The sequence below is a fragment of the Heptranchias perlo genome, chromosome 18 (genome assembly GCF_035084215.1).
Source record: "Heptranchias perlo isolate sHepPer1 chromosome 18, sHepPer1.hap1, whole genome shotgun sequence".
Classification (NCBI taxonomy): Eukaryota; Metazoa; Chordata; class Chondrichthyes; order Hexanchiformes; family Hexanchidae; genus Heptranchias; species Heptranchias perlo.
Genome location: NC_090342.1, coordinates 24,227,907 through 24,242,010, shown reverse-complemented (window position 1 = coordinate 24,242,010; position 14,104 = coordinate 24,227,907). Strand labels below are relative to the sequence as shown.

General features: G+C 40.7%; 1 protein-coding gene across 3 annotated transcripts in view; it reads right to left on the bottom strand.

Annotated features, from left to right (window-relative positions):
• asz1 (ankyrin repeat, SAM and basic leucine zipper domain containing 1) overlaps positions 1–14,104 on the bottom strand; it is an 89,993-nt gene that overhangs the window by 12,816 nt on the left and 63,073 nt on the right. For all 3 annotated transcript variants that reach the window (XM_068000063.1, XM_068000064.1, XM_068000065.1), the window contains one exon: positions 7,166–7,278. In XM_068000063.1, the coding sequence (XP_067856164.1) occupies positions 7,166–7,278 (113 nt within the window). The remainder of the gene's footprint in view (positions 1–7,165; positions 7,279–14,104) is intronic.

Below are 14,104 nucleotides of genomic sequence, written 5' to 3'. Positions count from 1 at the left end.
GTGGGAAAAGAGAGAGCGAGAAATAGGAGGTAACAATAGAGAGAAAATGGAGCTGTTGAAGTTGATGACTATGTATAATAATAACTGGTAACAATGAAACAAATCAGTTCTACATACATAACAATTTTTTTGAACTTCGCTTGTAAGAAATTGAACACCCTGTTATCTGGCGCTTATATGCGTCTTCACAATTGGCATCTGCTCAAAATAACTTTAGTCAGTGAGGAGAGATATAATGTTCAGCAGTTTTCTACCTGCAAGTTGAGTCTTGCTGAGACCTCTCAACTCATGAAGAAACAACAACTTGCATTTATATAATGCTGTTAACTTCACAGAGGTGAAACAGGCAGAAAATAGTCTCTTCATCTGATCACTTATGAGAGAATTCCACGAATATCCCATGAGTGGACACTTGTTTCGCACAAAAAGAATGCTATAAATCTGCTAATGAATTTACTGGCTGCGTACAAGAGGTGTTAATAGTTATGTAAAGTCTTGTCATACATGTCAAACTTCAAAATCATCATAGCAGGCTCCAAAGGGATTAATGGTCACTATAAAGCTTACAGGTGTATCTGGCAGTGCAATTTCTTGGAAACTTTCTTTGGTATTTATTGACTTATTCAAATGGAGATATTCCCCACTGACAGCTAAAGTAGTTACCGTGATGAGCTTTTTGTAAGGTTATGATGAACGCATCTGCAATTTCTGCACCTATTTCTATTAATACCCTGGGGTGGAAACCATTAGGTCCTGGAGATTTCTCTAGCTTAAGTTCCATTATTTTCGCCATTACCATTTTTTATTTATATTACATCCACTAAGTTTCTCCCCTTGACTTAATTTTAGGTGCCCTTGTACCGCTGGTATTTTGTCCTCTTCCGCCAATATGAAAACGGATACAAAATATTAATTTAACAAGTCTGCCAGTCTGTTACAGTGCTGCCTGCATTTGTTTTTAATAGGCCCACATTCCCCTTTACCAATCCCTTCTCTTAATATATTTATAAAAACTTTTTAGCCAATATATTTTGATATCAGTGATTTGTTTAAAGCCAAGGCTGATCCTAAATTGATGAGTGTAAGTTATGATTACTAAACTAATGACTATCCACAAGGTTCCATGCAGGGTACTTGGAAAATTATTGGACACAAATTCTAAGCTTCTGAATTTACTGTAAGGCACAGTAGCTGTGACTTCCACGCAAGTGACATATTGAATATGGGAAAATTCTCAAGGAGGTACCAGAAAATCTTGGTCAATCCAGATAGAGAACAGTTCTCATCCTCATCAATACCATCAACAACTTCTTTGTCACCTTCTAATGCTTGGTTAACAGATATTAACAGTGGTTAGTAGTGAGACAAAATCTTCAGCAGGTGGATGCGAAGAAGCGGAATGGGATGGTACAGTGTCTACACTGAGCCTACAGTGGGATCAACTAATAAATGTTTTTTTGGCTTCAAATCAGAGGAGATTGATACGGCTTTGTGGCCTGATTGGGATACTCTGTCCTCACATCCCTGTGTCCCTGAGAAAGGAGGATGTACTGTTTACCTCTGTAAATCAATTACTCTAACAGTTGTGAGATTACTTGATGGGGAAGAGCAGGTAAATGGAGAAATAAATTACATTCAAAAAGGTTAAACGTCCTAGAATAACTGCCAAGCAATCACCAGAGAATTGGTTATAAGTATAGCATTCTATGCATACATGTTTCTTCAATGATTTGATCATATCTACGTTCATTTGTTTGACAGAATTGTTACATGTTATCTGATGTGTCATATATAGACAGGGCAACAGAGAGTAGGGAGGAACGTAATGATCCCGAGACACTGCACTCTGGGACGGTGGAGTTGTAGTTCCTCCCCAGGAGAGGAAAACAGAAAGTTGAGTATCTAAGTCAAAACCCAGAAGGGAGAGACAAAAGGCAAAATTGCTGTTCCAGTTGTTGACTTATCACTGCTACTTGTTATTAAATACATTCTGTTCTATATACATAATCATGTTTGAACTTTGTCTGGAAGAAGTTGAAGACCTGACTATCTAGTGCTAATGTGGGTCATCACAGTAGGAACTAGAGTGTTTGATTTTTTTCATTTCTTACCAGGCAGATGAAAAACTTAATTTAGTATAGTTTATAATGTTAAGTTTGGCTCTTCCAATGGTTCAGTGAGCAAATATACTGTGAGATGCAGTAATGTACCATACAAATCAGGAAAGAACCAGCTTTGATTGCTGGCCTGTTCTATTAGCTGACCCAAGCCAAGGCAGCAGAGGGGATGTTACAATTTGTCTTAGGGCTATGGAGGGGGAAAAAAAGTCATGCAGGGATCCCACTACTGGTTACCATTCAGTACCCTATTTGAAAAATGTGCACGTGTGGATGTCTGGTGAAGACAGAATTTGGCCTTGCTATGATATCCCTGTGATAAAATACCATACATAGGCTTGCACAAGAATAGCCGCTTGAGTGGGGTATCACAGGACTGCTAAAACTCATGAAACTATAATCCACAGCCTGTACGAGAGGAGGGGGAAGAAATGGAAAGAAAACTGGGGGAGGGGAAGGTAAAAATTACAGGAGAAATATTAATAATCTACATGGTCCACCCATGGTTTTGCTGTTTGCAATGTAATTTTCTGATGCATCACTGAGCAGTACCAGAAAATAATCTACTAGTACTGCAGCCTGCGATTATGAAAACTAAAAGGTGTGCAATGGCAACTTTATACATTTTTGGATAAATACCCTCTTTCCATAAAGTTTTATTCATATCAGCAAATTGCTAGAAATTCTTGCTATGCAATTCTCTGCTTATTTTAATTGAAATTGATAATATTCTAAAATGTAGTCCACTTCATATTGGCATATCTTTTAATTTAGAATTAAAAGTCAGGCAACAGATTTCAACTGTATGCAATTCAAGCTGTAGACATGGTGCACAGTGCTATTGGGGGAAAATCACTTGACAGGAGATCAACAAGTAAAATTATTCATTTTGTGCAAATAAATGCAACACTTACAGGAGATAATTTCAGATTTACAAGTTCCATTTACAAAAATGTTCACTTAACATTAGTGGAATTGGCTCTACTGACATTTCAATCAGGTAGGTTCCAATTCATGTTCACTCAACTTGGTTGCCTCAAAAATGACTTAACTACTAAAAAGGCTAACAACAGTTACTCTCCATGATTTTAGACCTTGGCCTTGAAAGTATATACACACACAGGGTATAAAATAAAAAAGCTGCACAGTGAGGTTTATCTACAGCTGTCCAATATTCCTCTTAATTTGCAATGTTTATCCTATCAGAGACTCCAGAAAACAAAGTTTCTTTGGTGCTCTGATGTTACAGTTTATCTCTTCCATTCTTCAAAGAATAACACCCCAAAAATGCTGTTATTTTAAAACTTTAAATAAGTAAAAATATAAAGTGCCTTATATATTTTTGGGAGTACACTGGGATCCAGTTTACTCCTAGGGGGATGACAGACTTCATGCAACTCATAATTGATACATTACTTATAGGCCAAGGTTTCACTATTATTTGGATAAAATATGAATGAGAGACTAGTATACTTGTTTCCATATATCCATTCAAAGGACTCTATTGTTTATATTACAGGCAAAATTAAACGACAAAAAGCAACAGAAATGTATTAAAATAATCTTTATAGAAACATTTTCACCATTAGTGCCCCTTTCTAAAATTAGTTACAAATAATGATATACTTGCAGATTACTTTGTTTTTATAGTTTTGATGTTTTAATTTTTTTGTAATGGATAGTGACACCAAGGGATTGGTTTGGATGAATTTCTGAGCTGACAATGTGAAGATTAATTAACATACACATTTGAAGTTACATGACTTCTGAAACACCCCGTCAGAATGCAAAACCCCCCTAACAAATGAACATTTCCATAATATTTTTCTACCACTGAATGACTACTTTACATGTACCGTGGAAAGACCTGTGATAGATGGAAAGCCAAAGCTTACTAAAAAATGTATATAAACACATCTCAGAAACAGATTGCAAGGTCAGATTCCTGAAATGTGTGTGTCTAACAATTTTTCCCCATAAAACATCTACATTCAGTCCTGTGTTTCAGCATGTTTGAAATACTTAGTAACTCAAACATCAACTCCAGCTGGATTTGTTTGGACTGCTTTATTCTGACACCTAGTTTAACATAAAAAGGTCAGAGTTTGCTCATACAGTTTGCATTAAAAATTCGTACAAAATGTTTTCCCTCTCCTTTCAAATTTGTATTCATTTATCAAGGAATAGAATAAGCTTTGTTAAAATCTTCTTTGTAACGTCTACGTGGAATGTAGGTGATAGATATTTGACAGTTAAGAAATTGGAACGTTAAGAAATATCTCCTTTTGGAGCACTTCAGGAAAACAAAAATATTCGATCTCAAACACACTCCACAGGTAAAAATGGAACAAACTGGGTCTTGTGCCCAAAATTTATATTGCAAAGTGATTATAAACATTATCTCAGCAAAATGCTTTTATTCAAAACACAGATTTCAAAAGCATTTTGTCAAAGGTGAGGCAGTTATGACTCTCAGATTGGATTAATTAAATCACAGCTTATTTTGGGAGACAGGATAATGGTTGATCTCATTCCCTCTGTCATCCATAACCTAAATCCAAACTTTCTGACAATCTCAGGGACGTTCTGTGAACCTAGGCATATTTGCAGAGAGGCAGAGGGAATTAAGGGTTTCAACGCCTGTCTGCTTACTGCAAGGTCTACCATGGCATGTAATTAATTGCGATATTTGCTTGGAGAGCATCAATAATGTGAACATTCTACAAACTACATCTATACACTGACAATAATCTGTTACTGATGAACGACCTTCAGCAGTTTTGTGAATTCTTAAGACATAACGTGAATGGAGAGGGGTTTTCATTGCAAAATAATTGTCATGGTGACAATAACAACCTTACATTTAAGTAGATACTTTAGTTTTTAATATCTAGGAATACAAATACCTCAGTTCAATCAAATTCTTCACTTTGATTTTTACTTTAAAATAATTAAGGGTCTTATTGGGAGAAACTTCCAAATGCGACTAGTTTTAGTTTTACTTCATGTGCCTTTCAAACAAATTCTCATTGTTGGCTTATAATTTGCTTGTTCCCCACATTCTCCCTGCAAGTTGCTTAACTTTGTCCCAATAAAAAATTTTACAAAAATGGCTTTCTTGACTTCTAAAACATATGTACTATTTTAATCCACTGGCAACAAGCAATTAAAAATCTTCAAAATGTCTGTATTTTGTAAGCTGTGGGAGTCATTTTACAATGATGTAATGTTAGTTTTGATCTGTAGGATCGAAGTACTTTGGCCAGAAAGCCTTTGCAATTTGGAGAAGGAAATTGGTGGCAATTTTTTTAAAGCTTTAAAGTGATTCTACAGCTCAAGAACAATCACATTCTTATTAATTATACTGAGTCAAACGGGAAACATTATTGGTCCTTTCTATATGGGTCAGAGAGAATAAGGTGGGTGGGAGTTCAGTATGTAGGGGATAACTTCATCTGGGGAGGGAGTAGGTAATTATCATTTAATAGCCTCCACATAGAATTGTCTTCTGCTCAAGTAGTACACAATAGGGAGGGCAAGACTGGTAGATCAAGAGAAAGAACTTGAATTTAAATAGTGCCTTTCATATCTCAGGACATCCCAAAGCACTTCAGATATGGGACAAATATCTCCCATCTCTCTGGTAAAAAGGGTATGCATATCCTCTTCATTAGCCAAGTCTAACTAATAATGTTAACTAAAGGTGGCTGGACTACTCCATATAATAGCTTTACTGATATTACCCTGAATTAAAAGAATGAACTTGCACTTATATGGTATCCTATCACATCCTTGGGATGTCCCAAAGTGCTTCACAACCAATTAATTACTTTTAAAGTGCATTGTCATTACGTAGCAAACCATGGCAACCAACTGTCCCAAAAACAGCAAAAGTTAATTGGTTGAGGGAGAAATGTTCACCAGTTCACTGGGAAAACTCCCTGACCTTTTTCCAATAGTGTGCCATGGAATCTTTTAAGTCTGTCTGAATAAGCAGACAGTTCAATGTTTCATCTAAAAGACAGTGGCCCTGACATTGATGGGGGGAGTGTGGCGGAACCTGTCAGCTGCCGGGAAAGCTACAGATCGTGACGGGGTCTGGAGATTACTTGTGGGGGGAGGGGGAGGGGGGGGGGGGGAAGAGAAATAGACAGAGAGAGAGCGAGCGAGAGAGAAAAGGAATGGGAGGTCGCGTGGTTGGGGTGGACCGGACCGGGAGGTCACACGGGTATTGGAGATCCTGGAGATCGTTGGGGGGTGCTCCGGAAGTCACTGGGGGTGGGGCAGCAGATTTGCTTGGGGGGCAGTGGGGAAGCACTTCTGCTCTTCCTGGCCCACAAGCAGTGCAGGAAAAGCATACCTGCTGGATCCGGCAGTTCTCGCCTCCCTTTAGCTGCCGGGTTTCCCGAGCCCTGGGAAACCAGTGCTGGAAACATTAAATCCAAATGGCTGACAAAATCTGAGGTACGGAGCCTCATTAACATTGTATAACTACTGACCCACCTTGTAGGAGCGGGTTACTTGGCCGACCCCAACCCTCCATGGTTATACAGGAAGTAGGTACGTTCACAGCAGGTTGTAGTCACGTTCCTCATTTTTAACAACTGAACCTATCCCCCACCACTGTCCCGCCCATCCTGGTGGGGAGGGGTGTTAAAATTACTCCCAGTATCTCCAACAGTACAGCACTCTCACTAGTGCACCATTTTAACTTCTTAAAGCCTATTCAGGTATTCGCCATGGCTCTGGAAAATGCCTGTGGTTTTATCAAGGTGGAGCATGCACTTCACAAACAATTTTGCTAATGTCTAATAACAACAACAAAAAAATTTCATTTTTTTCCCCCCAGTATGCTAAAGCTGAGTCTCTCATCAAATCCCATATTCATTATTTTATCAGTGGTATAGAGACAGACGTTAAGTGAATGAAAAACTGCAGGACTGCTGCAAAATGTGAAGGAATTTGGGTACTCACTATGGTGCTTTTCTAATAGCCAGTGTGCTTCATCTGTTTAAAGTAGTTATTCACGTCACTTTATTTTCTATTACCTGCAATCAAAAGTGTCCAATGTAGGTAACTGGGCAACTTGTAGGTCTTCTGGCTGCATTTCATAAACTGCTTCCAAAATTTTCATCTGATCATTAGGATCAGTAATTCCAATCTGCAGAAAAATTAAATTGTCCATAATTTACGCTCAGACCAGAAGTTTAGAAAATAGCTACTCGTATTCTAATAGTTCGCTACAAATTTAACTTTAACCACTGGTGTATTTTTACATTTCATTAGATTCCCTCCGGGCAATAGTGAACGATTGCGTGCAAAGCCATGCACTACTGTACATGAACATAATTTTGTAATTGCTTTCATTCAGAATATACCTTTTATGCATATTTTGTCAGTTTGCATTGATAATTCATAAATTCGCAATGTGATAGAAACAAACCTAGAGTTCCCACTTAAAACTTAGGAATCTTGATTTGCACCCCAGGTTTTTCCGAGATATTCAACCTTCTTTTCTCCCTTAGCGTTTGCACTGAGGGTCTCATCCTTGGTGATTTCAATCTACATCTCAGCTCTGCTTTCCCTCTCTCCTCTGAAATCACTGCCCTCCTGTCCTTTCTAAACCTCTCCCTTCATATAGACTCTTCTATAGATATTCAAGGCCATCCCTTTAACCTTGCCATCTCCCATGGCCCAAATCGTTGTATCCCTCACCACCCATATCCCCATATCCCCCTACCCACTTCCAATTCCTTCTGTGTCTGCTGGAAAAAATTCTTCAGTTATTTGCAACTGCACTTTCAAACTTCCAACTGCCGAGCTTTTGCCTAACCATTCGCAACAATACTTCTGCAGTCATTGATTTGCTCAACCACTCTCTCGCCACCACCTTTGATGGTCTTGACCCCAGCAAAACCTTTATTGTCTTTCATCCTCGTCATTCCCCCCGATATGGCCCCCATCTTTGCTTCCTCAAATCCAAGAGGTTCAGAGTTCAGCATATCTAGTGCACAAAGTGCTTGGCCATCAATCACCAGTTCTGACTAGACCATATCAAGTGTTCTTGGACCTCACTCTCCTCTGCAAAACCACCCACTCCTTCAGGATTTTCTACGGGGGGAAAGATAGCCCCCGGCTTCTTTTCTCCATTTACAACCACTTCCTTCAACCCTCTCCCTGCTCCTCCACCACCATTTCAAAACAAGAAGTGCGAGGAACTCATGGCTCATCACCTAGATTGACCCCACCTAAAACTACCCCAAGCTCTCCCATCCAAGCCATGAGCCCATGGCTCTCTCTAGCTTCCCTTCCATCTCCCCACATGCCCTCTCCAAGCTCATCTCGCCCATAACCCCCACCCCCCCCAATTCCCAACTAAACTGCTAACCTCCCAACGTCCCTTCCTGGCCCCTATGCTAGCTGACTTTGCAAATGGTTCCCTCTCCTTGGGCATTGTCCCCTTCCTTTCAAAACAATTACGATCTCCTCTTTAAAAAAAAACCCTCTTTTCCTCTGTCCTTGCAAATGGAGAAAGGAAGCCGGGGGTTACCTTTGCTCTCCTAGAAAATCCTGGAGGAGTGGGTGGTTTTGCTGGTCATTCCATCACCAACCTATCTTTCCTCTCCAAGGTCCTTGAATGTTATCACCTCCAAAATCTCTGCCCACCTTTCTCCCAACTCTCCAATCAGGTTTCCATCTCTAACACAGCACCGAAATGGCCCTAACCAAAGTCACAAACGACATTTGTGGTGACCTTGATTCATGAACTCTCAACCTCTCTGCAGCCTTTGACACAAATCGATCACACCATCCTCCTTCAACACCTCTCATCTGTTGCCCTGCTTGGTGGGCCTGTCCTTGCTTGGTTTCACTCTTAACTATCCAATTGTAGTCAGAATAGAGTTTTGGATAAGCTGAACTTTACAGAGGGTGGAAGATGAGAGACTGGCCAATGGAGCACTGGAATAGTCAAGTCTGGATGTGACAGGCATGGATGAAGGTTCCAACAAAAGTGTGTCTAACCACCTCCCCTTGACATTCAACTGCATTACCATTGCCGAATCTCCCACCATCAACATCCTGGGGGTCACCAGTGACCAGAAACTTAACTGGACCAGCCACATAAATACTGTGGCGACAAGAGCAGGTCAGAGGCTGGGTGTTCTGCGGTGAGCGACTAACCCTCCTGACTCCCCAAAGCCTTTCCACCATCTACAAGGCACAAGTCAGAAGTGTGATGGAATACTCTCCACTTGCGTGGATGAGTGCAGCTCCAACACTCAAGAAGCTCGACACCATCCAGGACAAAGCAGCCTGCTTGATTGGCACCCCAACCACCACCCTAAACATTCACTCCTTTCACCACCGGCGCACTGTGGCTGTAGTGTGCACCATCTACAGGATGCACTGCAGCAACTCGCCAAGGCTTCTTCGACAGCACCTCCCAAACCCGCAACCTCTACCACCTAGAAGGACAAGGGCAGCAAGCACATGGGAACACCACCACCTGCACATTCCCCTCCAAGTCACACATCTTCCTGATTTGGAAATATATCGCCGTTCCTTCATCGTCACTGGGTCAAAATCCTGGAACTCCCTTCCTAATAGCACTGTGGGAGAACCTTCACCACACGGACTGCAGTGGTTCAAGGCGGCGGCTCACCACCACCTTCTCAAGGGCAATTAGGGATGGGCAATAAACGCTGGCCTTGCCAGCGATGCCCACATCCCATGAACAAATTTTTAAAAAGCGGCAGATGGGTTAAGGGAGGGGTGTAGGCAGCTGATGTTTTAGAGGTGGAAGTAGACGGTTTTTGTGATGGAGAGGAGATAGGGTTTGAAGCACAGCACAAGGTCAAATAGGTTGCAAATAGTCTGGTTCAACCCAAGACAGTGGCTGGTGAAAGGGATGGAATTGGTAACAAGGGTATGGAGTATGTGGTGGGGGGCCAAAGACGATGGCTTCAGTCTTCCCAAAGTTTAACTGGAGGAAATTGAGGCTTATGCAAGACTGGATGTCAGACAAACAATCTGACAACACAAAGGCAGTAGAGGGGTCGACAGAGGTGGCGGATAGATAGGGTTGATATCATCAATGTACATGTAGAAGCTGACCCAATGTCTTCATTAATGTTGCCAAGGGGCAGAATAAGGAAGAGGAAAGAGCCCAAGGATAGATCCTTTGGGGGCTGCAGACATTATGATGCAGGGGTGGGAAGAGAAGCCATTGCTGGAGATACTCTGGCTACAATTGGACAGAGAAGAATGGAACCAATCAGTCCCACTGAGCTGGTCAGCACGATGGGTGTTGGGGGAGGATGTGTCAAGTATGTCAAAGGCTGCAAAGTGATCAAGAAGGGATAATGCATAATGGTCACAGTCACATTTGTGACTTTGATCAGGGCCATTACAATGCTGTGACAAGGGTGGAAACCTGATTATGGGAAACATGGAGTTTTGGGCAAGCTAGGGATTTGGAAGGCAACACAGTTCCAAGAACTTTGGAGAGGAAAGAGAGGTTGGAAATGGGGCAGTAGTTTGCAAGGAGAGGGGTTGAGGGTGGGATTTTTGAGGAGGAGGGTGATAACTACAGTTTTGAAAGGGAGGGAGACAGTACTTGAGATTAGGGAACCACATTGAGGGCAGGATGGGAAATTGGGTGATAGCAGTTTGGTGGGGAGTCATGGAAGGAGGAGATGGGTCTCACAGACAAGATGAGCTCAGACAGGGCATGAGCAGGGACAGGAGAGAAACCAGAAAAAGATGCAGGTTCAGAGCTAGGGCAGAGGAAAGCATTGGCTTGGTGGGTAACGGGAAAAGGTGAGGGGAAAAGTAGCCGAGGCAGCTGAATGGATGGTCTCAATCTTAATAAACTGCATTCATTTGTTGTAGAGAGGGCAGAGGAGAGCAGATTAAGGAGCTAGTTGGTAATGGAAAAAATGCGGGGGATGGGGGTGGTGGTGGTGGTGGTACTTTGCTCTCCTGGATGTCCTGGAGTAATGGGCAGTCTAGACAGATTTGGTGATGGATGGCTAAACCGCATGTAAGCCAGATATGCTCATGGAAGGCAATCTAACAGAATTGAATATGTTGAAGGTGTTGCATAAGTGCAAGTTGTTGTTGTAGTAAAGATATGGGGATGCAGAGACATCCTATTACTTTTGGGAAGGGCCAGAGAAAATGGGCAGAAATTTCCCATTGAAGACTAAATAGGACAGGTACAGTCCATGATAGATCTTTGGAAGGCGTGAGTTCAGTGGAACAAATGGCTTTCTCGTGGTCCATGTTTTCTAAATCCTTATTGATAAGATTGTTGATGCAAATACAGTTGAAATGTGACAAGAAACACTCACAAGCATGAAATGAAACATACTAAGTCAAAGTGTGCTGAAAGCTTCGTTTTGCCACTGACTTTTAGAATGTGGGTAATTTTGTCCATTAGACTGCTGAACAATTATTTGCGGTATTAGAAGCGGCATCAAGGTATCTTGTGAGCTTAATGAGTCAATTCTGTGTCAAAACATAAACTGTAAAGTCTTGACTAGTTTATGAACTGTTAGCCGCAATCAGACAGCTTAAGTGACTTCAGTAGAGTGCAAACCAGTGTTTTCAGACCCAAGTATAGAAGTATGTACAGTTTCCAGCACAATTTTTGGTGAACAGAGTGTATAATGACAGGAAATTACTTATGTTTATTTAAAATCTAATATGGCATTTAAAGTTATTGAGTGACAAGTTAATGTTCACAGATGAACAGGCAGACATCGTCAAAACATAAAATCCCCTTCCCATCCCCAAAATCAATTGCAGTGAGCATTTAGCATACCGGAGAACATTCTACCTGCAAGTTAAGAACCCTTTTGTATATGAAGACTTGGTGAGCTATGAGGTTTAACTCCTTTTAAAAAAACACAAAAAAACATTTTTCAGGATTTCTGACATTGCTGTCATTGGGGGGTGGGGAGCTTAATGTAATATGTTAAAAATGCTATTACTGAGCTAAACGTTGTTCTCTAGGAGTTAAATTCTCAGGGCAGCAGGGCAAAGAGATGTAGATTCGAATTCATACTGGACATATGAATGAATGTGCTGGAGATAATGAAATATAGTTTAAATAAATGAATCTGATCATGGCAGTTGTTCTGTGAGTTCATGTGATGTGAAATCAGTTTTGGTCTCCATACTTAAGAAAAGACATACTTGCTCTCGAGGCAGTACAAAGAAGGTTCACTCGATTAATCCCGGGGATGAGGGAGCGGACGTATGAGGAAAGGTTGAGTAGATTGGGACTCTACTCATTGGAGTTCAGAAGAATGAGAGGCGATCTTATTGAAACATATAAGATTGTGAAGGGGCTTGATCGGGTGGATGCGGTAAGGATGTTCCCAAGGATGGGTGAAACTAGAACTAGGGGGCATAATCTTAGAATAAGGGGCTGCTCTTTCAAAACTGAGATGAGGAGAAACTTCTTCACTCAGAGGGTAGTAGGTCTGTGGAATTTGCTGCCCCAGGAAGCTACATCATTAAATAAATTTAAAACAGAAATAGACAGTTTCCTAGAAGTAAAGGGAATTAGGGGTTACGGGGAGCGGGCAGGAAATTGGACATGAATTTAGATTTGAGGTCAGGATCAGATCAGCCATGATCTTATTGAATGGCGGAGCAGGCTCGAGGGGCCGATTGGCTTACTCCTGCTCCTATTTCTTATGTTCTTATGAAATAAAAACGCTTAACGAGTCACACCAAGCTTCATCTCACTTCAGTGTTTGCTCATTCTGCCTGTGGAGAGATTGAAAAAGCACACATACGAAAGACAGATATTCAGTCCACATCACAAGGGGGTACTATTGTTATCCCTTGGATTATGCCAGTATACAAGTACATATAGAGCAGCGCGAGTTGACTTCCACAAAAGTAAGACGCTCAGACCATTTAGGGAAGCGATTGATGCTGCTGAGCCCAAGATATCTATAACAGTCCAGAATTTGTAACACCATGTATGCTGAAAAATAGCATACATGGTGTTACAAATTCTGGTCTGTTATAGATACCTCTTAAAAAATAGTGGTCTCTATCTTTCACACAGAAATGGTGACTACTGACATAACGTGTATAATGTTTGACTTGCTACTAACTAAAAAGTAACGGGGCAATAATCTCATTGTTTGTTACCTTTCTCTTAATATTGAGACCTCTGCGTGAAGGGCCAAGGCTCAGTATAGGATACCAAAGTTAAAAGCAGTAAGAATGAGCATACGGGGTAAATCCATAAATACTGCAAAGTATATTGAAAGATTTTTTTTTTAGAAAACATGAAAGAAGTGCTCAAATGTAAAAAAAAAATGAAAAAGAAATGCAAGTTTAAAAAAGTAATGGATTGAAATCTTTGTTTTTGTTTTCAGTTAATATTTAAAGAGTTGCTCCATGAGGAAACTTTACAATAGACTTCCTCCACAGTATTCTTTATAGAAAATGTTTTTTTCTTTTACACTGCATTCAACTTACAATGGACATGGCTTGTCCAGACAATCAAGTAAACCGAACAAAATGTGTCTGCCCAATCCGAATGGTTAAAAGCATTATGCTTCCCTTTTGTTTGTTTGTTGTCTGGGCAAATAGTCCAGCATGTTTATCAGAACATATTTTCTCTGTTGGGAGATAGCCAGGGAGCAATGTGTGTCTGGTTTGTGTCCAGGTTTGGGTCAGAAGGCAGGCAGGAAGTGGTTGGAGCACATTGCATGTCATCAGGTTCTTTCTCTGAAGGCAGCATTGAAGCAATTATTATACTGTGGCCTAAATGTCTAGTTCCATGGCTGACCTGATTTGTCCAGTTACAAAGGACATTGAGTAAACCAAACAAACGAGGTTTGCATGGATCAGTCATTACAAGCAGCTTGCACTGTCATTTATATGTTTTTTTATATTGAACTAATTTTTAACATAAATTGTGAATTCACTCACACATAGTTTGTTGATTAAGCTCATCA